Source organism: Drosophila nasuta, chromosome X (assembly GCF_023558535.2).
Source record: "Drosophila nasuta strain 15112-1781.00 chromosome X, ASM2355853v1, whole genome shotgun sequence".
Taxonomy (NCBI): Eukaryota; Metazoa; Arthropoda; class Insecta; order Diptera; family Drosophilidae; genus Drosophila; species Drosophila nasuta.
Window position 1 is genome coordinate 27144590 of NC_083459.1, and position 26175 is coordinate 27170764.

Consider the following 26175-nt stretch of genomic DNA (forward strand, 5'->3'; position numbering starts at 1 on the left):
TATATATATGTATATATAAGTATGTACCGTATATAGATTTAGTTATATAATAATAATTATATTTAATCTTTAATAGTTTATGCGTGTATCGATCGCCTTTTCAATGCATATATCTAATATATATATATATTTATTTTGTTTTTTTTCCTTTTTTTTGTAATTTTACGTTTGTATTTTGTTATTTTTTTTAGGCATATTTTGTTTATGTTTATTTATTTTTTTTTTTGTTTAAATTTTATTTTAAATATCACGGCATTCAGCTGAGGTCTGATCTGATCTATTTGTTTTTATGTTTTGTTTACTTTTTAAATATTTCTGTTAACACTTTCTGCTTACTGCAATTTTATGAACTGTGCTATGCGATTTTCTTTTGTTTTTTTTTTTGTTGTTTAACAATTTACTTTAATGAGAGTGAAAAAAATGGGGGAAAAGAAATTTGGAAATAAATTGAACTAAGCAATGCGTTTGATAAAATGAAAATGACAGCGACTACAACTTGACACTTAAAGATTGGATTAATTAAAAAAAAACAAAATTGCATAAATATAAATCCTTTTTTGAAAGTTATGATTGCTTTTAATGCTTTCAATCATTTTTTCAAGTAATGTTTGCAATTTTAAATGTGCTTTGCTAAAACTTTAATGAGCTTTAGTTGAGCAAACGAGCTTTCAGCTAGCGGGAAGCTTTCCGTTTGAAATTAGTAAAATCATAATTGTATAGTTAACGTCAAGTGTTGGAAAACAAGTGTCACTGACCATTAGCAGTGTTGTAAAACTCAAAAAAAGTTCAGGCTTAAAACGAGCTTTTAGCTGAAAGTGCTCAAGCTTAATCCAATGCTTAAGTGTCGAGCTGTAGCTCGTGTCATTTGGAACTTATATAGAATTAACAAAAAAAAACTAGCACCTAGGAGCTACAAAGGGGGAAGGATTTAAGGATTTGCGTGTGCACTTTCACTTGATGTTGTTGTTGTTGTGGTTGTAATTGTGGTTGTAGCTGTTGATTTTGTTGTGGTTGTTGTTGTGGTTGTTGTTGTTGTAGCTGTTGTGTGTTTAAACAATTGAGCGCAAAAGCGCCGCAGATTAAAATTGTCGCCAATCGACGTTGCACGTTGCATTAAACGCGTCGCCGACGGCCGCTGAATTAACTCTCACAACTTTGGCATGCTCTCACCGGTCTCCAAATCGCCAGCAATGCGACGACCAACACGATTACGTCCAACATCATCATTTCCTTCATCATCTTCATCGTCGTCGTCATCATCATCATCATCGGAATCAATGTGCTTTCGAGCAGCTGCAACGCCAACAACATCATCGTCGACAACAGCAACTGCAGCGGCACTTTCACTGAAATGCATCAGATTCGTATCGATGAGGCCATTGCAGAGACTCAAAGGTGGCGACGATTGCGAGGGCGGACCCTCGAGCGAGAGGCGACTGTTGGTGCTGATGCTGCTCAGACTGAGTTGATCGTCGAACACATCAATGTTCACCACAGTTGCCAGCTCGCCATCGATGCCCACAGCAGCCAGATTGCTGTGCGCCCCCTTTGTGGCAACTGTTGCAGCAATGTTGCTGCTGTTGCTGACAAATGGTGGAGCAACAGTTGCCAGTGGCGCCGCCGATTGCGGTGGTGGTGTGATGCTCATTGGTTCCACTTCGCGTAGATCTGGTTGCGGTTGTTGTCGTTGGACAGCAACAGCATTGGTTGCTGCTTGCATGTTGCTGCTGTTTGGCCGGCGATTGCCTTTGCCTTGGCTGGTTGCTGTTGCTTTAGTCGTCACATTGTTGTTATTATTATTGTTAATGTTGTTACTGATCTGCTGCAGTCCATCCATCTGATCAATGCCAAAGAAATTTCCTGTGAATTGAGATTTCAAATTGGATTTCAATTAAAAATCAATATATAAATATTCTCCAACAATAAAATTGAAAAGAAATATTATTAAAAAAGAAATTTATAAATATTTTCAATCAAGATAATTGAACACGCAAATATGTTATAAAAATATATGATTGAAAAATAAATGCTTAAATATTCTCCATCAAGTTAATAAGTTTTTCGACAACCACAAAATTTAATTCAAAAAAATGATGTAAAAAAAAATAATTTAAAAAATCGAAAGCCACAAAATTTAATACAAAAATATGATGTAAAAAAAAAAATAATAATAATAAAAAAACTGTAAATATTCTCTATCAAAATGTTAATAAGTTTTTAAGGAACCACAAAATCGAACAAGCAAATATTATTTAAAAAAAATAAATTGAATCAAGTCGAAAAATAAATGTTAATACTTTGAAAAATGAATTCAAAATTAATAAAATCAAGATTAAATTTTATTAATTTTTCTAATTCTATAAAAAAAATTAGAATCAAGACTAAAAAAAAATAATACTAAGAAAAAGTACAAAAAAAAATCAATAGAACAAAAATAAATTTGAATATTATGAAAAAATAAAAAAAATCAATTGAATACAAATTTAAATGCAACCTTAATACAAAGAAAAAACAAAATAAATTGAATGAACACTTAAAATAAATATTAATACTATGAAAAACTAAAAAAAAAAATACTACAGAATCAAAATGAAATAGCAAAGTTAATAAAAAAAAATGAAAAAGTAAAAATCAAGCAATTGAATTAACTCTAAAAAGAAATGTCAATGCAAAAGTCACCACAAAAGTCAATTATTATTAATTAAATAGTTTATGCTTAATATGTAATATTGCATGAAAAATAATTGAATAGATTCCGAGCATAACATCTTTATTCATAAAAAGAAAACAACAATTCTTAATTTCAATTTTTTGCCCACTGAAGCGCCTTTAAAATAAATAACACACACATTTTTATGGTAGTTTTAACTAAAATTGCATTTATTTAATTATACATATTTAATTTAATTAATTTTTAGTTTTCTTTTGTTTGTTTGTTTTTCATATTTTTTTGTTTACTCAATATTTTTGTTTGAAAATCATAAATACTGCAAGTTATATGTACAGAAAAACAATTACTTCATTTTTTTTGTTGTTGCATATTTTTTGCTTAAAGTGTTTTGTGTTTTTTTTTATTTTTCTTTACAACATTTCGAAAGCTTTGCCAAAGTTGAAACAATAAAAAAAAAATCCTTATAAGACGACAAAAAAATATAGATATACAATTTGATTTTTATATAATAAATTAACACAACAAACATAAAAAAAATAAAATAAAAAGCGCCAAAAAAAATTGTAACGAGTCGAAAGTGTTTTTTTTTATTGGTTTTTTTTTTTTTTTTTCTATATTTATTTTTTGAGAGCGTTTTTATTGTTGCGGTGCAGAGTTTTGTGTGAATGGTTGTTGTTGTTGTTCTTCTTGTTGTTGTTTTTGTTAGTGGTGCAGTTTATAGTTGGCATTATAAAAACTTAACGAAACTTAACGAAAGCAGGCTCTAAAAAGTGTAGAGAACGATTGTGGCTTTGGACAGTACTTGTGTTTTCTTTTATTATTTTTTTGTTTATTAATATTCATGTATTATTTGTATTTATTTTTTATTTTAAAAAAATTGTTTTAAATTTTATTTTAAGCTGGGTTCCTGGCTGTTGTCCGTGTATTTGTGTGTGAGCAATCAGTATTCTGTTTAGTTGTTGTTGTTGGTTTTTTTTTACATTTCATAAATTGCGTGTCAAGTGTTGTTTGTTTATTTACAATTTTAAAAAATTAATTTTGAGTTTTTAGTTTTTTTTTATAGTTTAATATAATATTATATATTTATAAGTGTGTGTGTATTGAGTTGTTGTTGTGGGTGTTTTTTTTTTTAATCGCTAATCATCATATAACCTTTGCACTTAAAAATTGTTAGCCATAGTTTTTTTGTTGGTTTTCTTTTTGTTTTTTTTTTTAGTTTAAACGAGTTGCTAAATACGCGTATTATAATATATATATTTTTTGTTTGTTTTTTGTTGTTGTTGAAAATCACATATTTTTTTTTGTTTTGTTTATAAACATTTTGTTTTGTTTTTGAAATTACTAGTGAGGGGCACGTATAGAGAGAGGGGGAGAGAGAGAGAGAGAGAGATAGAGATATATATAGAGAGAGTGAGGGATGTTGTTGTTGTTGTGTTGTACTGTTTGTTGCGCTAGGTGGCGCTGCTGTGCATCGACGTTTCCTGCTGCTCCAGCACTTGAGCTGGCTGCAACTGTTGCTCCTGCGGCTGCAACTGTTGTTGCTGCTGCTGCTGTGGCGCCTCTAGCTGTGGCTGTTGCAGCTGTTGAGCGCGTGGCAACTCGACGACATCGGTGGCTGGATTGTTGGCATAGAGATGCCACAGCACCACCAGACTGAACACGCACAACAAACAAATTGCTAATTCTTATCTCTTGCGACGCTTCGTCTTCTTCTTTGTGGCACTCGGCTGACCTCCGGACACGCCCACACCGAGCACAGTTGTTGTCGCAACAGCAGCAGCACCACCAATTGTTGCTGGTGTGCTGGTTGCTGCTGCTGATGCTGCTGCTACTGCTGGCGATACACTGGCAACACTTGCCACAGGCAATGAAATCGATGCCACCGATGCTGGCAATTCCAATTCGGTTGCTCCGGTTAGTCCGCCGGTGACATTTGTGGTCTCCACGCTGCTCTCCTCAGCGGATGAAGTGGATGACGAGGTGGCCGCCTCGATGGCAGCAATCAAATTGATTTTATGCTCCAGCTTTTTGGTTTTCAGCTTATGCGGCGCTGTTGGCAAACAGCTGCTGGCATAGATCCCATCATCGGAGGTTGTTGCCGGCAACGGACCGTCGCTGTCCGTGGTTGTTCCGCCTCCGCCTCGACCTCTTCGAGCAAAGTGCAGCAAATCGTCTTCTTCGTCTTCTTCATCCTCGTCGTTGTTGTCCCCCCCGGGCAGTGTTTTGTTTTGTGGCGCATTGTCATTGTCATTGTTATCCTCCTGGGTCATGCTGATGCTGATCAACGGACGCAGCTCCTCATCATCCATTTGTTGCTGCTGTTGCTGCTTCTCCTTCTCCACCTCATCATCATCATCGTCGTCGTCGTCGTCATCATTTTGGGACTGCTCTTTCAGCTGCGTCTTGGCACGCTTGTGCTTCTTGCTCTTGCTTTTGGGTTCCTCCATGAGCAGCAACTCCTCGCTGCCCGATGAATTGTTCGATGTGGATGTGGATTTGTTGTGCTCCTCCTCCTCCTCCTCCTCCTGCTCAACAGCAACAACAGCAGTTGCTGCCTTCGATGTTGTTGTTGTTGTCTTGTCCAGCAGCTGCGCATATTCGTTTTCGTAGTGCAGCGAACCGCAGAGCGCCATGATTAGATTGCGTTCGGTGAAACCGCGAGGCGGTGGCGTTATTTTCCGAGGCATTGCCACATTCTCCTGCAGCGGACTCTCAAAATTGATGAGACTCTCCGGTGTGGCCGCCAGCTGATCCTCGCCCAGCACTTGCAGCGGCTCCAACGCTGGCAGCGGCGGCAATGCATCCAACGCTTCCAACGGCTTCAATGCGGCCAGCAGAAAGTCATCAAAGTCGGGAAAATCATTCCCTGCGTTTGCTGCTGCGGTTGTTGTTGTTGCTGCGGTGCTGCTGTTGCTGCTGCTTTCGAAACTCTTCCACATGCTGCTGGGTGGCACAGCTGGCGGTGGCATTTCAAGCACATTCACACTGTAGCTGGGCAGCTCATCGGCTTTGCTTAGCTTACTCTGCTGCTGCAGATTGAGTGGCTTACTCTTTCCTAACTTCCCGATCTCGGGTTCCAGGAGTTTGGCTTTGCTCTTGAGCTCCTCCTGCAGATTGAGGGGTTTGCTTTTCGACTGCTGTTTCACGGGTTTCGGCACGTCGCAGTCATCCTGTAATTTGATTGGTTTGAGCGGCTTGACTTCCTTCAGTTCCTCCGGTTTCTTTTGCTCCGACTCTGGCATCTGTTCCGGGAGTTTCAGAGCTTTACTTTTACCCGGCACAGGTTTTACTTCGCGAAATTCTTCCAGCTTCACGGCTTTGCTTTTCTTGGGCTTCACCTCTTCCTCCCTTTCGAGTTTGCTCTTGGCTAACTTTACAGGTTTTACTTCCTCTTGTTCCGGTTCATCCCAATCTTCATCCTTCAGTTCCTCCGATTTCTTTTCCGCCGACTCTGACGTCTGTTCCGAGAGTTTCAGAGCTTTACTTTTAACCAACACAGGTTTTACATCGGGAAAATCTTCCAGCTTCATGGCTTTGCTTTTCTTTACCTTCAGCGGCTGCAATTCATCTTCCTCCTTTTCCAGTTTAAGGGGTTTGCTCTTGGCTAACTTTATCGGTTTTACTTCCTCTTGCTCCGGTTCATCCCATTCTTCATCCTGAGGTTTGACGACCTCTAGCTGCTCTTCGGTGAGCTCAACTTGCATTTGCTTGGGCGACTTGCTCTTGACACTCTTAACTTCTTGCTGTTCCAGCTGCTCCTCAGCCGGCAACTTTTGGGTCTTGTTTGTGCCTTGCTTCAGGGGTTTTACTTCCTGTTTTTCCTCTGCCTGAAGGGGCTTGACTTCCTCGAGATCTACGGGTTCAACCTGCTTGGTTTTGCTTGGCTTTAATAGTGGAAAATCTTCCTTCGGCACTTCTACTTTCTCGGTTTGCTTCTTCGCCTGCAGTTCCAGCGGCTTCAGCTTGCTGAGCTTCAGCGCTTTCAGCTCCTGTTCAGGCTCTGGTGCAGCTTCGGGTTCAAATTCCGGCTGCGGTTCGGGTTCCCTTACTTTCTCAGTTTGTGTAGGTTCCTCAGCTTCCTCCTCATCCTGCTGCACATGCAACGCTAAGCCTTGAGCGCTGGCGCTGCTCATCATAACCGCTGCAATTGTCTCTTTGTTCTCCAGCAAACTGTCAGCCGGATCCGGATCGGGTTCTTTTTCTTTTTCTAGCTGCTGTTGCTGTTGTGGTTGCTTTTTGTCTTTCTTGTTGCTGCCCTTCTGCTGTTGTTGTTGCTGTTGTTGCTGTGTGGCAGCTGCTGCTGCCGCCTTTTGCTGTTGCTTTTGCTTGGCCTTTGATTTTTTTGCTGGACTTTATCGACACTGTGGAGCTAATCGATGTTTGCATTTCCTCCTCAAATGTCTCATCCTCGCTGGCAGTTGTTGTTGTTGTTGTTGTTCCAGTTGATGCTGATGATGATGTTGTTGTTGCTTGTGGCTTCAATTGGCTGGCAGTTTTATTAAGCGATTGCTGCTCCGGTTGCAACTGCTTTCCTGGCTTATTCAGATGCGATAGCTCGGCAAAACGCTGAGCTTGCGCCGCATCCTCGGCAGCTGCTTGCGACTTTAACGATTTCTTCTTCAACTGCTTCTCCTTCTGCACAATCACCTCATCGACCTCCTTGGCAATCACCGGGACAATCAGTTTATTGGCCAACACAACGGGTGGCTTTGTGAGCTCCTCACGTGCCTCACGCTCCCGTCTCGCCGTCTCCTCATCGAGCTGCTGCAGCTGCAACTCATGCTTGCGCTGCTCGGCGAGCTCATCACAGAATATGGCCACCACCGGACGAAAGAGCGCCTCATCGCAATTCTCATGGATAACACAATCCTCGGCCGCCAATTGTCCGACCACCTCATCGAGCATATCCGTCTGCAGTTCACCGCTGATGCCCGCATGCACATCGGTCACCGTTCCCAACGGATTCACAATCTTCTCGATGCGCGTGGTTGCTGTCAAAGTTGCTGCTGTCCCTGAGCTGCTGTTGCTGCTGCTTGGCGCCTGATCGTAGCTACAGATGTTGGGCAAAACGCTGGCCAATGTCGAAAGGGTTTCGTTGTTGTTATCCTGCTGCTGTTGTTGCTGCTCATCGGCATCGTAATCCGCCGCATCGTGCTCGGCCAGCGCATCATAGTAGCAGGCATTGTCGCAACTTGTGGCCACATTTGTTGCCGCAGCTGCAGCTGTTGCTGCTGATGATGCTGAACTGATGTTTGTTTCGGATATTGCAACGCCTGAGGTGTGGCAAAGGACGAGCGGGCGGACGGGCAGACGGTCAGACACGGGCACAGGACAGAGAAGAGAAGAAGAGAAGAAAACAAATTATGAGAAAAGCGCATTTTTTTTCTTTTAATTTTGGAAAACAAAAAGCCAAAGGCGAATTATTTACTTTGCAAATATTCGTTTTTTTTTTAATTGCTTTATTTTTTACTTAATTTGTAAGCATAAAAAGTTCAACAATAACTCGATAACAACTTGGGCAAAATGCACAGAAAAAAATACAAGAAAAAAAAAGAAAAGTAAAAAAAAAACTATATATAATATTTGATATTGCATTTTTTTTTTTTGTACATTTTGCTCTTGCTTAATAAATTGTTTTGTTTGATTTTGCTAAAGTGAAATGCTTGCTACTAGTTTTTATTTTTATTTTTGAGTGTATTTTTTTTTTTTTAATTTTATTTGAGTGAGTTTTTTAAGCGTAAAAAGTAAAAGCGCTTTTTGGAAATTGACTAACAAAAAAAACAAAACAAAACGTAAATGCGAAAGGAAAAAAATATAAATTAAAGAATTGCAATTCTTTAATTTAGATTTTCTTTGTTGTAGATAGATTTTAACGAAATTATATGGCTTTGGCTTTTTATTCAAGTTTCAATGTAAATAGTTTATGTGCTCTTTCTTCTCAACTGTTCTCTCTCTCTTTCTCTTTCACGCTCGCCCGCTCCCTCTCTCCTTCGCGCGCTCTCTCTCTCTCTCTCTCACTCTGTCTCTCTCGCTCTCCCTCTCGCTCACTCTGTCTTTGTTTCACTCGCACACACATAAAAGCATTTTTTGGTTTTGGAAAATTTTGACGCGACGAAAGCATAAAACGAGGAAAAAGCCCAATATAAAAAGAGGGAGAAAAAGCAGACCAAGATGATGAAGAAGAAGAAGAAGAAGCTGAAGTAGAAGTATTAGAAGAAGAAGAAGCAGCAGAGAAGACACAAAATAAACCGCCTCGAAATAAAAGGCAATTGCAGTGGGGAAAAATGTTTGTGGAAGAGCGGAAATTTTTGAGGGGGGTTAGGAAGATTTTGGGAAGTGTTTCTTTAGGTTCAGTTCGGTGATTCTAGCTGAAAGAGAAGCACAAATGTTTTTCTTCACAGGTGTGTGTGTGTGTGTGTGTGTTAGGGTAAAATTAAGTACAGTTTCTAGAAGAAAAAACCCCAAGGAGAAAATAAAGCAAAATAGAGATTCAAATTCACAGTGCAAAATAAAGAAAAATCTAGAAAGAAGAAATAGTTTTTTTTTTCTTTTTTGTTTTTAAGCCAATTTGAGGGAAGTGTGCGTGTGTTTTTTTGCGTGTAAATTTTTGTGATTTCAATTGCTGTGGTAAAAATTTTGATTAGCTTAAACTTAGATTATTAAAAGAGATTATAGATTAATTTTTTTGTTTTTGGTTTGTAAGCGCTGTGAAACCCGCAGCCAGTGTGACCGTACCACAAAAACACCAACACAAGTAAGTATAAAGAAAGTTGCTTAAAATTTTATACAAGTTGAATTTGTTTTATTCACACACACACACACACACACACTCGCATAAACACACACACGCACATCATGAGGAGGAAGGGCACTGAACGGGAAGAATGGGAGAGGGTGGATTTGAATGGATTATGATTGATTGATCGATTGATTGATTGATTGATTGATTGATTGATTGCACTGCAATTGCCGGGCGGACAACACTCGTCAAACTTAAGAACCAATGCCAATTTCGTGGTGTTTTCAATATCATATCACCATTTCTTAATTTTGGATTTTACAAAGTTTCCATAAAGCGTATGTATCATAAAAAAATAAATAAATATGTTTATCAAGAGAAGCGAAAAAAATAAAATAAACAAGAAAACAAAAACGAAAACGAAACTCGTAACTCGTAACCAGGCACCGCCAACAAATAAAAGATGCATTCGTAAAACGGCAAACGTTTTAAGAGTCGATCAAGAAATTATATTATGAATTGTAATAATTAACGACAAACGAAAATCATTTGCAAGAATTAACAACAACGATACAGCTTAAGAGTTCAAACGTGATTCAATGCATGCAATTTATATTATACATATAATATATATTATTATTTATATTTCAATTTAACTTAACAAAGTTGTTTGCAAATTAAAAATATAATCCATTTTTTTCGAAATTACAATTTAAGTTATATGTATTTAAATTTAACTTTCCAAATATGTTTTACAAATTAAAAATAGAATCCATTTTGTTGTTAATTACAATTTAGTTTTATGTATTTCAATTTAACTATGAAAAATTATTTTAAAAGACAAAAGGAAATCAATTTTTTTTAATTACATTTCAATTTAGTTATAAATCAGTTTAACTTAACAAAGTTGTTTGCAAATTAAAAATATCCATTTTTTTCGAAATTACAATTTAAGTTATATTTATATTTAACTTTCCAAAGTTATTTTAAAACACAAAATGGAATAATTTATATTTATTGTTTTAATTGCAATTGAGTTATATTCGAATTTAACTTTGCAAAGCTATTTTAAAATACTAAATGGAATAATTTTTGTAATTACAATTTTTATAATTAAATTTAACTTTACAAAGACATTTTAAAATACAAAATGGAATCAATTTTTTGTTTATATATATTACAATTTAGTTATATTCAAATTTAACTTTTCAAAGATATTTTAAAACACAAAATGGAATAATTTATTTTCTTTGCTTTAATTGTAATTAAGTTATTTTCAAATTTAACTTTGAAAAGTTATTTTTAAACACAAGCTGGAATCTTTTCTTTTTTGTATTTTTAGTTCGAATTTAGTTATATTCAAATTTAACTTTGCAAATTTACTTTAAAATACCAATATTATCTTTTTTTTGTTTTTTATTTCTAACTTAGTTATATTCATCAATTGTTTATATATACTACAATTTAAGTTATATTCAAATTTAACTTTGCAAAGTTATTTTAAAATACAAAATGGAATAATTTTTGTAATTACAATTTTTATAATTAAATTTAACTTTACAAAGACATTTTAAAATACAAAATGGAATCAATTTTTTGTTTATATATATTACAATTTAGTTATATTCAATTTTAACTTTTCAAAGTTATTTTAAAATACACAATGGAATAATGTATTTTCTTTGTTTTAATTGAAATTAAGTTATATTTAAATTTAACTTTTCAAAGCTCTTTTAAAATACAAAATGGAATCTTTTTTTTTTGGTTTTTAGTTCGAATTTAGTTATATTCAAATTTAACTTTGCAAAGCTATTTTAAAATACAAAATGGAATAATTTTTGTAATTACAATTTTTATAATAAAATTGAACTTTACAAAGACATTTTAAAATAGTAAATGGAATCAATATTTTGTTGCATGCCTTAAATCACGTTTGAATACCTCAATGCTCAGAGTTCTACACAGTTAGTTAAGCTAAACACAGAAAATAGTCTGCCATTGAATGGATCTCTCGAGTTTGAAACTTACCCGTCTCACGACGCGCCGCAGCCGTTGATGGAGACTCTCGCATGGCATCGGCGAGATCCTCCTTGAGACGCATATCGCCGTGTCCATAATCCGAGTCCAAGTGGCCGTGACGGAAGCGATCCATCAGCTTGGGACTCTGCTCAATGCTGCCTGCAACAGCAACATCAACATCCGAACGCGATAAAGATAAAGAATTACAATTTGGACTTGATTTCGCCTACTTACTATACGAACCCGATTCAATGAGCACTGGCACCGAAGAACGTCCAGTTGTCGCCACTGTGGCAGTGCCACTGCCCACAGCTGCCCCGCCCAGTGGCATATTCAAGGGGCTGGAACGCTCCACGGCGGTAATAACGGCGCCGCCACCGCCGCCTGGCGTCAACGAGGCGCCCGATGCGGCAGCCGTTGAGGGCAACGTTGTCGTCGTTGTCTTCGTCACACCAATCTCCACAGCTTCGGCATCCACGTGATTCAAATTGGAGCTGAACAGGGGGGAGGGGAAAGAAAGGAGCTTAAATTAGTTTGGATTGCTTATGAAGTAAAGAGGTTCCTGTTTGGGCTGAACTAAACTTAACAAAGCTTTAAAATACACCAAATTAATATACCAAATATTTGGTATATTGATATAGTACCAAAGTTCAAAATATACCATAGACGGCACAATGTACCAGATTTTCGGCCAAAGACCCCTATTTCTTTAATACTTTCCACAATTTTTATCTGATCGCAATCAAATTTTCAGGACTCATAAATACTATAGTTATTATTGTATACACCAAAATTCGCAACTCTAGCTTTAAAAATACGCTTGATAAACGATTTTTTGGATTTGCGGGGGCGGAAATGGGCGTGGCAAAAATTTGAAACAAACTTGATCTGCGTGCAAACATAACAAATGCTGTCGAAAAAAAATTATAGCTCTATCTCTTATAGTTTCTAAAATCTAGTGTTTCATACGGACGGACGGACAGACGGACATGGCTAGATCGTCTTGGCTCCTGATCGGAGATGCCTTCTTCTACCTATTACATACATTTACTGTCGGCACAAAGTTATAATATACCAAATTAATATACCAAATATTTGGTATATTGATATAGATCAAGAATATATATACTTTATACGGTCGGAGATGACTCATTCTGCCTGGCACAAAGTTATAATACCCTTCTACCCTATAAGTAGTGGGTATAATACATAAATAACTAAATTGAGCCATGTTATAATTTTTACTATAATTTAGTTCCCTAAAATATAAAAAAGAAATACCAAAAAATATTGTAATAATGTTCTAATAGACTCGTATTTTTCTTGTTTCATTGTTAATCTCTTGAAAATATATTTTAACTAACAAAGATAAATTTTTATAATTTCCTTGCTCGTTTAATCTCCCATGTTTTTCTTTTTTTTTTTTGTTTTTATTATTTGTAAATAAGTGTTTAATTGATCTATTCTACAGCATGTTACTTTGCACTAAGAATTTAAGTACATACAGATTTGATAAGATGATAATTTCTTCACATGACGATAGAACTAATAAATAATAAATTAAGCTAATAATTGCCAACTTCAACTTTTATATAAAACATTAGAAATATAATTTCCTTTGATGTTTTCTTGGAACATTTTGTATTTCTGTTCAGATCTCAGCATAACTAAATTTCCTACTCCTATAGTTTATTGCCTGATCTAAATACTTGGGCTAAAAATTGATTTATTGCAAACATATATGTGCAAAAATGTCGAATCAAACTATTTTCTTATATATTAAACCTTAAAACATTGAGCTACCAAATTTCAGAAGTCTAACTCTGCTAAGTGCTCAGTTCTCTGAGTTAGTTTTTCCTAATTTCCCCCAGCATCGATTAAATGCGATAATTTGAATGCTTTGTCAACTTCTTTGTGAAACTTACCCGCTGGGCGTATTGTAGTTCTTGAAGACGAACTGCGGCCCCATCCAGAGACGACGATGGGGACCCGCGTGCGTGATAATCTCGACCTGGGCCAACCAGCTTTCGGCGGCGCGTTCATCCTGCTCATCGAACTGATGAGCGCTGTCCATCAGCAGGCTGGCATGGCGATCCTTGATCAGCCAATTGTCCAGCGCCAGCGGTGGTATAATTTCTTGAGATCCATCCTTGCGTCGACCCAGATTCCACTGTGCCTTGGCCTCCACCTCCAGCTCGATGGGCGTATCATCACAAATCTTCTCTTTGGCAACATCTAAGGAGATGAGAACGAATTTCATATTAGACAACGATTGTGAAATGGAAAGTTCTTTCAAATTTTGAACCCACTTGAGGCTAACTTCGTGTCCAGATCGTATTGTATGAGCGCACCATGTCCGGCCATCACAAAGAGCGAATCGACCGCCTTCCTCTGCACTCGATGCGGTGCCTCGCGCGTCGCCGTCGGCGGCTCCAGAAGCCACGAGCGCGACTTGGCAAACGTGGCACAGACACTCAACGGTTTGCCGCTGTCATCCGAGAGCGAAGACAAACGCTGACGCTGATGCGAACCAACGCCATGGGATCCATGTGAACCTCCGCCACCGCCGCTGCCGCCATGCGAATGCTGATGGTGATGATGATGATGATGTCCGCTGCCCCCGGAGACGACGCCGCTCAACGTGGCACTTCCAGGCGGCGAGCCAAGCGTGAAGGGCTGCCGGAGCTGGGCCAGCGGCTGGACGACAGCGGGTCGTGGAAATGGGGGCAATGTGGGATTATGATACGGCTGCAGGGATTGCACAAACGTTGTGCTCTCCGAGTGCGATATCGGTGAGCTGGAGCGTCCGTCGGCGCCGAGACCGGCGCTGCGATGGAAGCGCGACAGCTTATTGACCACATGCAGCGAGGTGTGTGTGCGCACGCCCATGGCGCCGCCGTAGGGCGTGATGGGGAAGACGTGTGTGGTGCCGCGCAACGTGGAGACAGCCGCCCAACGCGAGTCCAGCGAGAAGGCAATGTGTTGCACCTTGGCGCTGGTATCGCCGCGATGCAGCACATACAAATGATGCACGGCCGCCAGGCTGGAGCCCACCGGATGCGGTTGGATGCGAAACACATGGAAGTCATGGCCACGACGATCGGCCGTCAGCAGCAGCATCCCAGAGCTATCGAATTCCATGGCCACCAGCGCCTCGCTGTGCGCCACAAAATGCGCAACAATTGGATCACCACTGCTCGGGGACGACGACGACGGTGTGCCCGTCGTTGGACTGTAGTCCTTGATGGGATGCTGCAAAGGAATTTCATTTCATTTAAGTTGCATATTTTAAATGGATTAACTGGCTTTTAGTCTCACCTTGACATCAATGATGGTCACCACACCAGATTGTTTGGCATCCACTCCGCCGGTGGCCGAGTCGAAGCTGCTGCTCTTCGAGCTGTTGCCGCTGCCGGCGCTTGTGCCCGTCAATCCGGCGGCCACCTGTTCGCCCAGCTCACGAAGGCCTTTGCCAAAGGATTTGGCCGCATTTAGCACCGTTGCCGTGTAGCTGGGCACGCCCTCGCCATCGCAGCCGCCGCCGCTGCGCTTGGTGTGGAGCAGCTTGTGCTCCGCATAGGCCAGCCAACGTGGACCAAGCGCTATGGGATTCGGATTGATGCTGATAGTAACGGAAGAAATCACGCAAAATATGATTAATATATCTAAGAATCTTCAAAGTTCTTATGAAGTGTAATAAAGCGCTTTAAAGCTACTTAATTGATCATTTAAAAGCTTTCAGCTGTAATAATGTGCTTTTAATGCTATTATATTGAGAATGAATAAGCTTTCAAACCTCCTTATGCTTAAAACACTATTATTAAGCTACTTAGTTGAGCCCTTTAATCTTCAAATTCTTATTAAGCGTAATAATGCGCTTTTAAATCTACTCAATTGAGAATTTATAATCTTTGAAAAGCTTCTTATGCTTAAAACACTATTGTACAATTACTTAGTTTAAATTTTGAATCAGACAGCGTTAATGTACTTTTAAAGCTACTGAACTGATCGTTGACGAGCTTTCAAAGATTATTTAGCTTAGTAGATACAGTTTTTACAAAGCTACTTAGTTGATCGATATCGTTAATGTGCTTATCAAGCTGATTAATCTGAGTACAGAGCACCAAATCAATATGCTTGAAAAGCTGGATAAACTTATGCTTGAAATTGAAAATAGAATGCGTATATGCATATGTATATATCGTAGTCTGACAGCTGCAGCTGAGCTTTGTAAGTTACTGGTTTCAGTTTACTTAAAACCTAAGCTTCCAAATAGGAATTAACTAGCTTTTACTTTATATATTCCAGTCTGGGGAAGCTTTCAAACTAGTTCTAAATGTGCTATTTGCTTTAATGTGCTTTTCAAGTTGTTATGCCTAGTTTGTAAAGCTTGCTATGCTAACCAAAAGAGGAAAACTTCAGCGCTTACTCACCCCGGACTCGGAAAGCAGGTGGTAATTGTTAGGCGATCCTCCAGCGTGCGGGCATCGATGACAGCGAGACACTCGTGGAAGCTAATGACCACTGCTGATCGATTTGCCTGTATGTCCAGCACAGGATTCTTGAACTTCATCGTCTTCACCTGGGCGCCCGTCTTCAGTGACACGAAATTGACGGCACTGAAGTGCGACGAGCCACCTCCAGAGAGATTTCCGCCCGAGGCACCAGAGCCACCGGACATATGACCTCCATGTGGACCGCCTGACAACAGATTGCTGGCCGCAGCGCTGCCGCCATCGACGAGAGCAACGAGAGGTCGCTTCTCGGCGAATGCATCGACGGGTTCATCCGCACGTCCGGTCTCATCCAGAGCCGAGGCGGCTGTGGTCGGTGTGGGCAGCACCCGGAGTGCGGTGACGACGCCATGACGCCAGGATAAGACCTCGACAGCCTCACCGTTGGCGGGTATGGCCCAGACCTGAACACCCAGACCGTAGCCGAGGATCAGGAGTAAGGGAGGCGCCGCATTGCCTTCGAGTTCCCAGTCATCGCCGAAGCGAGGATCACTCACATCGGCGCTCGTCTCGAACCGGGCCCAGGTGATTGTGTCCTTGGGATCCTGCAGCGGTTGATGCACCAATGTCACATCGTTGATGAAACCAATCGCCGAGTCCAAAATGGAACGATCGCTCACTGCTTGAGGTGGCACAATGGCGGGCATCGTGTGGCCACCACCACCGCGTAATCCCAAATTAACACCACCACCACCGCCTCCAACACCGCCGCTGCTGACGCCTCCGCCTCCGCTGCTGCCTCCTGTGCCAACGCTAATGCCAACGCCAGTTGTATGATGATTGTGATGATGATGGCGCCGTGGCGAGTCCGCTGACATTACTCTGTATTAAGACGATGCCTTGGCTTTTGGGGATGTTTCCTTCCGCCTTTCGCCTTTCCCTCTCCCTCTCTCCGTCTAAAGTGAGACGGGAGTGAACGGCAGAACGAGAGAGAGAGAGAGCAAGCGATGTGAGTGAATGTGTCTCTCTCACGTTGGAGACAGACTGTCTCGACTGCTCAGCTGTTGTCAACTGCAAAGAGAAAGAAAGCATAGCAAAAAATAAATAAACAAACTGCAAGCTAATACAGTTAAACGTTCTCACTCTCTTGCGTTCTCTTCTCTGCATGTGTGTGTGTGTGTGCGTGTGTGTGTAGCATTTCAATTCCAAGCGTTGCGTTCGTTTGTCGCTTTTGCTTTGTCTCAATCAAATGCTTTTAATCTTTGCTCACTCGTGCCCATTCCCTTCACCAAGCTCCGCTATTCCACTAACACACACACACACACACACACACACACACATACACATGGCCCGCACCCCTTTTAAGTTTTATTAGCGTATTACGTGTAGTTTTGCCTTCTCACATACACACACACACACAATCACGCGTGCCTTATTTGCTTGCATGTATTGCACGCCAGGGGGCGACAACCATTCCATGGGGCGTAAATTAAGTGCAATAAAACAATACACACATACACACACTGAAACGTTAATAAAGCGAGCTAAATACGCCAACTAAACGAAATTGGTAAACAAATTTGTAACGTGCTTTTAGCTTGTTTTTGTTATTCTACTAAAACCAAATCAAAACTATTAACACGCGTCGGCCAATGCAAGACAACAAAACAAAACAAAACAAAACAACAGCGAAAAACACACACAAAAAAAGTTATCATCAGGCCACCAGCAACAACAACGAGCGAACACACAAATCGAAACGAAATGAGAAACGAAACAATGCAAAAGCAGAGCCAAGCTTTAGAGTGGCTCAAGAGCACAAGCAAAAGAGACTAAGTGGGGAGAGACAGAGAGAGAGCAGGAGAGCAACAGCTGGCCGCAGCAATGCATCAAAAGCAACAGTAACATTAACCCATGTGCGGGCCACGTGCATATTTTCGACACACACATGGAAATGCAAGTCAACATTTTTGATAGCTGACAAAGGTTAAAGGCTTTTAAGACGCTACGCTTATTGTGAAATTGTAAACAGATTTCGGTTGTTATCGCTTATCGAAGCCCCCCGCTCATAGCCTCTTAGCTTATCAACCCGATAATGAAAGCAAATAGAAATGGCTTACATTTTGAAATACATAAAATTTGATAACAATAAAATTAGAAATTGAAATTAGAATTAACTAATTTTAAATTTCATAAAAATTTTGAGTTTAACAATTTAAGATATTTTCCTTTTTCTTTAGGTATAATAATGAAATTATAAATTGAAATTTGAGTAATCTAATTTTAAATTAATAAATTTTAATACAAATTGTGAATTGAATACTTTTTATAATAGGTCTAATTATGGAACAAATGTTTTTGTAACACTCGAAAGTGTCTCTCAAAAGTCAAAGATCAACGCTTTGAAATGTATGTGCATAACTAATAAATGTTGTTGCGATACATATCGCAAACAATACGAGAGATGTGCTGAAAATACTCACAAGAGACTGTTGACAAATTCAACACCGAGCTTGGATCACATTGTAAGTGCTTAGGGTCACGTACTTGTATATGGATTGTTTTAATCACTTAACTTGCTTGCTCAGCTCGAATTAACTTTGTTGTGGAATTACAAAAAAAAAAACAAAACAAATGTATTCAGAGTGGTAAAATTGCAATGCGATTGTGCAAGCGAACTTTGTGAAGTAACGCAATCGATTAAAATGTAGAAAGTTAACTTGAAGAACATTGTATCGACTGCGTGTCGACAGCTATGAATGAATGTGTCATAATGCAATTACACAACTTTATTGTCCGATTATATACATACATATATATATTTGGGGGGAAGGAAAGGTAAGTCCAGTCAGGGGTTAAGGCTAAGCCAAAACTATTTCACAAAGCGCATGACGCATGCAAAGTTAATGTTGTGATGTCGATGGAGCACATAAGGGGGGATGGCATGGCACGAAGGGAAGAGAAAGAGGAAGGAGGGAGGCGGGGGTAGTAATTTCTTTGTGCTGTAAAGTGAGGAGAAACGTTGCATTCCTTCAATTGACTTGCGCACACGCGCAACGAAACAAAATAGCAACAGCAACTAAAAGCAATGTCATACACACACACACACACACACATACGTATAGACAATGGATCTGCTTTTCCTCACCCTCCACACACAGTGCCATGCAGCCACCCAGAACTAATGCAGTCAACGGAGGCCCGCAACGCATTTTGTCTTTGTTTTTACGATAGGCGAAAAAGAAACAACAACAGCAAAAACAAGAGCAGCAACAGCGCAGCAGCAGCGCAGCAATCGCTGACCGTTGTTGTGTGAGAGCTTTTGTTAGTGTGCAAAAGTTTCGACTGTGTGTCACACACTATGTGTGTGCGTGTGTGAGTGTGTGTCAATGTTAATAAGCCAGTCAGTCAGCAAAAGTTGAGCGTTCGATTTCTTTGTGCACGCAACACAGACAAAACTACATACGTATACATATGTATGTATGTATGTATGTCTATGCGTGTTATTGTTTATGCTGTGTGTTCATTGTCAAAGCCACTTGACAAAATCTACGCTAAGCAATATGCTTTTTGGGTGGACAAAGAAAAAACCACAACAAAACGCAACACACACATATACGAATATAGCAGGTGTTACACATACACGCACAAAGCAGAGAGAGAGGAAGAAACAAAAAAAGAGAGCGAGAGAGCGGACGCAAATAGCCATGCAATTTGAAGTCCCATTTATAAACACTTGTACCACCGTGCACTGTGTACTGCAGTGGTGTGGGTGTTAAGGGCAAAGTGCGTCATCATTGGACAAAAAGCATTGCTGCTCAAAAGGATTTCGCTTCATTGTAATCGATACGAAGAAAATTGCTGTGGAAATTATTACCTCAAGTGTTCACCGCCATGAAATATGAAACCCAAAAAGACTTAATGAAAATTCACTGTATTTAATTGCGTTGCATTCTTTGTTTAGTTTGTTGTGCATGGATAACAAAATAACAAAAAAAAAAAACTTGTTTTCAATCATCAATCAGAAATGATAATTGTCTTACACGTGCGAATTACTCATAATTAACGTAAAGCTATAAAATGTTTATTTTTTTTCTATTATTCATATTTGCAATGCGCGCTAATTATTGTTTATTAAAAGCTTGCACAAATTGATTTTAATCAGTATAAATCTAATCATTTTTTCGAGAGTATTTCAAAGTCAATTGGAAGCAGCTTTTAAAATGCAATAAGAATAGAATTATCTATTTGTATAGAGTAACTTTGATAGATGACATATGATAAAACTTTCCGTAACTTTTGTCACTATACTATAAAATTAAAATTATAACACATCCTATCTAATACCTTTAACTTTGGAAAATTAAGTGGGTTCTATGATAACGAATTTGAAATTATTTTAAACAAAAACGAAAATAAAATATGAAATTAAACATAATTTTTTCTACATTAAATTCCAAATGCATCTCATAAAGCGTAGTTTTTTTTGTATTTTTTGTAAATGCAAGGAAACAATACAATGGAATGCTGAGCTGTTTGTTATTGCGACATTCGTGGTATGGTTGTATTTTTCAAAGTGGCCCATTGCATTTCTGATCACGTACCAAGGTACACGCACACTGGGCTTAGTGTAAGCTGAAAGCACTGCATAGCCAGCTTAAGGAGCTTTTCAAAACAAAAGCGCACAAATACATGCGCATTTTACAAATATATAGTACGAGCAAATAGAATATCAAAAACAGAAGACTGCTGTGTTTATATATGTTTTCAATTGTCTCAGCTATTTCTCAATTCACAGACAAACATTTATTTTACACCCACTCACCCAAAAATATTTGGCAAACATTTTCTAGTCAAACCCATAACAAGGAGCGAAAGAGAGGGAGCGAGCATGAAAGTGTGTGGGGGAAAGAGATGCTGCATCTATGCGCTTTGCACTTTTCAATATCAAACAGAACGAAAATCCATTAAAATGGTCGTTGAACGTTCTTGATGTGCGCTTTTAATTTCGTTAATTAAGCGAAATAAAATATATGTAAATATGTATGGCAGCGAAAAACCAGCAAAATGAAGAACAATCAAATTGGTGTCATATCAATGCAATTTGTTGTTGTATTTTTCTGTCCTGTATTTCGATTGCTTTATTTTTAGTTGTTGTGGCTAATAAATTTTTTTTATATGTATTTTTTTTTTTTGGAAACAAAGACAAAGACCCCCACAACCGAAAAGTAATTATCAAAACAGTAAAGCAAAATAAATAAAAATAACAGAAAACAAAACAAAATCAGCTGCACCGAAATGTTGTTGTTTTATCTGCTCTTCTCTGCTTCTCTCTATCTGTCTCTCTCATTTGTTTTGTCTAATATCTCTCCACAAGTGAGACCATGATACAATTATACAAGGTAGTCCCGTCGTCAAAAAGCTGTCCGTAATCGACACCGTACATAAGTGCGAGTGAAACGACTGCGCCTAGTGAGTGCGAAAGAATCGACAGTAGAGCTTTGTGATTAACCCTTCAATGGCGCATAGGGTTTAATTGTTCCACTATATTAAAAACAGTTGAAATGTTTTTTATAATTTTATTTTTAATAGTTTGGAATTGGATAGTAATCGTTGTTTTTGTTTTTTGATTACCAATTATTTAGTTCAGGTTCTTAATTCTATCACAAAGTTCATATTTATATATAATATAATTGCAATCTGACATTTTTTGTCTTGCACAAGGGTTAATATTTAGGGAAAAAATCGTCCGCATACAACCTTTCGCTTCAACAAGCACGAGCGCACTGAGCGATAACACTCTGTAGCCGAACGAAAAAGCGTACGACGGCACTACCTTGTATAATTGTATCATGAGTGAGACTAACGAAGAGCGCATAGTGGTCTAAGAGTACTAGCAAAGCATTCAATTAAAATAAACAGTTCATTGTATACACACATGCATGTGTATTAGCATTAGGTCATTGTCTATATTGCAAGTACTGTTTGCTCACAAAAATAATCATTATACATATATGTATTTCATGTGGAATTTAGCAAATTTCATGTATGTACTTGAATATATATTTTAGAAATAAATTGTGTCCCATATAGAAAGTAACAAAATTTATCTACTAATATTACAAATTTACTTCATTAATTTGTTATTGGAGTATGAATATTTAATACTTGCGACATATTTTAAATTAATTCAAATTAACTTATTAAAGCGTGTTTGAAGGAAGCAATTATTATAATAAATATTTCATAAAAAATATTATAAATTGAAATTTGTACAAATTAAAATTTTGATTTTTATTTGTACTTTGCTAACTTTTTGATTATTTCTATTGTACATTATAGGTATAGAAATTAATTAATAATTTAAGCAGATATTGTGATATAAACGGAAAACTAGGATTTTTATTTTATTGTTTTCATACACTTAATTATGAATGTTTTTGCTAAGTTTCCATCATACTTGAAGCACTGTAACAGTGTGTTTCACTATCAGTTCGTTTCAGTTACTCGCTGTGCTGTATTGTTATTGCTGTCGTTGTCTGTCTAACGCACACTATGTACATACGTCTCTCTTCTGTACGTGCACATACATACATATATACAGCTCTCTCTCTCTGTGTGTGTGTGAGCAGTGATGTCGACTATGTATATTTATATGTATGTGTGTGTGGTTTTGAAAGCAAAGCAAAACAAGAGCAAATATTGTATATTCACTGCGTTTACAAAATCTATTATGCAAAAATTTATTAAATAAATTATGAAATCGCGTTACACACATACAGAGTATATACATTTATTTATGCATGTATGTAATAGTTAACACAAACATACAAATGAATTTCGTTTTCATGTGTATTTGTGTGTACTTGAAATAGTTTCGAAAACGAACGTCAGATAAACAAAATAAATTGCATAAATATTACATTTGACTTTCTATACATACATACATACATGCATACATACATACATACACAGACAAAGTGTGTGTTTGTTTTGCGCCTCAGCGTTAACGAAACAAAGTTAAAAAGAGAAGGAAAGAAAAAAATAATATCACAACAACCACAACTAGAAACTTACCACTTGACGCTGCTGTTGTAGTTGTTGTTGTTACGACGACGTCAAGAAACAGATGAGAATTGGTTGCTTTTTTGTTTCTTTTTTTTTTGGTAGGCAGCAGCAGCAACAACAACCGACTGGTTTAACTCGTTCCTCTTCCACTCGTTCCACAGCTTTGACTTAGCCTATTATTATTACTGCTGCGTTGTTGTTGTTGTTGCTGTTGTTATTGCTGCTGAGAGAGCACAAAAACAACAACACAAACAAAAATCATATGTTTTCAGCTGTTGTCGTGTTAGCGTCCTCTGCTGCAGATTTTTCTTCTGTTGCTGCTGCTCTCTTTTTTTTTTTGTTATGTTGTTTTTGTGTTTATTATGTGTGCTGTTCTTCTTCTTATTCCTCTTCTCGCTCTCGTTGTTGTTGTTGTTGTTGCATTCGGCAGCAGCAGCAACAGTAAATTCGAGTTGTTTTTATCTTTTGGCTGGCAACAAACAAACTGCGTCTTGCGTTTTTTTTCCGTCGTTTTTTTTTTTTTGGCTGCGTCAATAGTGACACGCCCACCGCCCAAATCGTTCGCTGTCGACTGTTGACGCCCACACACTCACACACACGCACAGGGACGCGCTGCTGCAAACACAAAGTCGAGCTTAGAAACAAACTTTCAAGTGCAAAGCTTCCGCACCTCGCACCCCGCTCGCGATTGTTTGAATTGTGTCAAAAAACACAAAAAAAATCAACGAACGAACGAAAAGAGCGCACACACTGTTCTCTCCTTTGTTGCTGCTGCTGCCTCGCTCGCTCTCCCACGCACACACACACGCTCGCACTCACACAGTAGTGAGAGAGAGGCAGGCTGCGACGTCTGCGTCGTACGTTCTTTTTCTTTGCTTTGCTCTGCCTCAGCTGCTGATGATGTTGTTGTTGTTTTTGCTGCTGCTGCTGCTGGTGGTGTTGTTGTTGTTGCTGCTGCTGCTGCTTCTTCTTGCTAGCACACAAATTAACTGCGACATTAAATTAAATCTCTGCTTTGCTGTTGCGTTTTGTTTTTATTTTGAGCTTGTTTTTACTCTGTTTTTCTTTTTCCATCCAAGTCTTTGAGTTGTTCTTGTTGTCGTTGTTATTGCTGCTGCTGCTGCCTATTGCGTTTATTAATCGATTTCACTTTTCTTCTCAGTTTCTTCTTCTATAATATTTGCTTGCTGCTCCAACACAAAACAACAAACAAACGAAACCAAAAAAAAAACAAAAAGGCCTTCGAACAATCACAAATATTGCAATTTTATTTGCTTGGCCTTTTTAATTATTATTTTTTCTTTTTTTTGCTTGCAACCTTTCGTCGTATTGTTTTATTTTGTAATATAATTTGCACTGTACACAAAAATTGATTCTGTTGTGTGTTGTTGTTTGTGGCGCTGTCGTCGTGTTGCTGCTGTTGCTGCTATTTATTTTGCTCAAAACTAGAGATGGAGAAATATCGATGGCGAAAATCGATGCATCGATGGTTTTCACATTTTTGTAAAACATCGATTTATTTTTGCTTGGACATCATCGATGGTTTTTGGAAGTTAAATAATAAAAATATTAGAATTTCAAGCATTATTATATCTTCAATGAACTTAAATAAATTTTGGATTGTTGTTTCTTTATAAATGAGGCTATTTCAGACTTTTATCAGTTGTTGGAGTGTGACCACAACATGCTTGAAAAAAATTTTTTGTTCGTCAATGCGAATGGCAAAATGCAAGACTGCTGAGAATCGTAAACTGGTCACACTTCTATGCAGAGCGCACATAGTTTTCGAAACGCGAGTGAAAAATCGCGACGTTTTACGCTGTGTTAATTTCGGTTTTTAAAAATGACGTGACGTAGTTTAAAATGTTTTAAGTTCTCCATTCAAGTATCCGTTTCGCATGGATCTGATTTTCGTAACCAAAATAGTTATTTTTTCGGTTAAATGTGAGATTGAAAAAATTGCGAGTAACGGCATTTTTTCATACAAATGGTGGCCAAACGTAAGCAGCAACTTAAAGCCGGCAAAATGTAACATCAGTCATGATACGTACCGTTTAAATTTTCCCCCCGCTGACGCGAATATCTTTAAAAAAAAGTAACGTTTCGGGTATATATAAGATTGAGAAATATCCGAGTAACGGTACTTTTATTTCATAAAAATGGCGGCCAAGCGAAAATTGGTAAGGCTGACAAATTCCATAAAACACTTTTGTTACTTTTCAGTATTTTTTATACCAAACAAATTATGGCATTTAGTTTACTGTCTCGCAATGGCGGGATTTACTTAAAATTTAAATGAAAAATATAAAATATGCATTAGAATTGTAATTAGTTCAACTTGATTACACTTCATAATTGCGTATTTAATAGCGATCTATTTAAAATGGGTTGTGCACCGTTCAATAGTAAGTCTTTTTTAAAGTTCTGTTAACGCAATAATGAGGCGCAATATGAGTCCATTAACAGCTGTTTTGATACTTCACGTAGCTCCGATAAGCAACTGCCATTGTCGCAATTTTGAAGAGAAACTTAAAAGAAAACTAAAAAAATACTAAATTCACTATTTAAAAACATTAGGTATTTAAATATAGAAGCTAGTTTTTAATTTCCATCTTGATGCAATGCTAAGCAATCGTTATCGATATTTCCAGCTGAGAAAATAGTAAAGTGCTGTGAAAGCCGAATTTCAGTGTTGCAAAATGCAATGTTTAATTTGAAAGAAACTTGGTCCGCAATTAAATAAAAACATGCACTACATAGACAAAAATAAAAGTTCTGCATTCTGTAAATATTGCAAAACGAAAAGAAAAACTAATTTTAAAATGAAATATTCATTTAAAATGATTATTTATTGAAAATAAGCTGCAATACACATTTTTCAATACATGCAAGTATTATGTCGCAAGTAAATGGGTTTTTGAAAACTGTTATACAAGCGCCAGGATTGGGCAGCACTGTCCAAGGACTGGCAACAACAACAGCAACATGTCTCTCACCTGCGCGTAGAGCAAATCCGCGCTCAGAGAGTACTCAACTGTTAGTTAACATTAACAGTGGCTAACAGATGTTGTTATCCTTTAACAGCTGTTAGTTAATATGCTCTCACTTACAGTAGCGTCCTTTCGATTTTTTCCACAGCATTTAATTGAAAATTTTCAATATTACCCTTACTATTTACAATGAAATTACGAAAATAATACAATATGGTTGCATTAATTGAATGG

At 38.1% G+C, this 26175-nt stretch overlaps 1 protein-coding gene across 3 annotated transcripts; it reads right to left on the bottom strand.

The window, feature by feature from the left end:
• Window positions 1-690: 690 nt before the first annotated feature.
• LOC132797057 (breast carcinoma-amplified sequence 3 homolog) lies at window positions 691-24380 on the bottom strand. Of its 3 annotated transcripts, none has more exons than XM_060808493.1 (8): window positions 22961-24380; window positions 15863-16954; window positions 14748-15051; window positions 13739-14681; window positions 13355-13664; window positions 11664-11923; window positions 11439-11588; window positions 691-1860 (listed from the first exon to the last, which is right to left on the bottom strand). In XM_060808493.1, exons 2-8 carry the CDS (start codon window positions 16759-16761, stop codon window positions 1148-1150), a joined length of 3579 nt encoding a protein of 1192 aa, XP_060664476.1. In that variant the 5' UTR covers window positions 16762-16954; window positions 22961-24380; the 3' UTR covers window positions 691-1147. The 3 variants fall into 3 exon arrangements, with proteins under 3 accessions (XP_060664476.1, XP_060664474.1, XP_060664475.1); XM_060808491.1 differs by lacking the exon at window positions 691-1860 and adding an exon at window positions 6702-7944; XM_060808492.1 differs by lacking the exon at window positions 691-1860 and adding an exon at window positions 6702-7944 and having other exon boundaries at window positions 11673-11923; window positions 22961-24379.
• Between the last annotated feature and the right edge of the window lie 1795 nt (window positions 24381-26175).

What these genes read in the sequence shown, in the direction of transcription:
- LOC132797057 (XM_060808491.1), bottom strand. Translation starts at nt 16,761, where the DNA reads ATGTCAGCGGACTCGCCACGGCGCCATCATCATCACAATCATCATACA. An exon ending in ACCTGCTTTCCGAGTCCGGG is followed by an intron (nt 15,052 to 15,862) that starts GTGAGTAAGCGC and finishes CGTTACTATCAG; the next exon opens with CATCAATCCGAATCCCATAG. An exon ending in CATTGAATCGGGTTCGTATA is followed by an intron (nt 11,589 to 11,663) that starts GTAAGTAGGCGA and finishes TTGCTGTTGCAG; the next exon opens with GCAGCATTGAGCAGAGTCCC.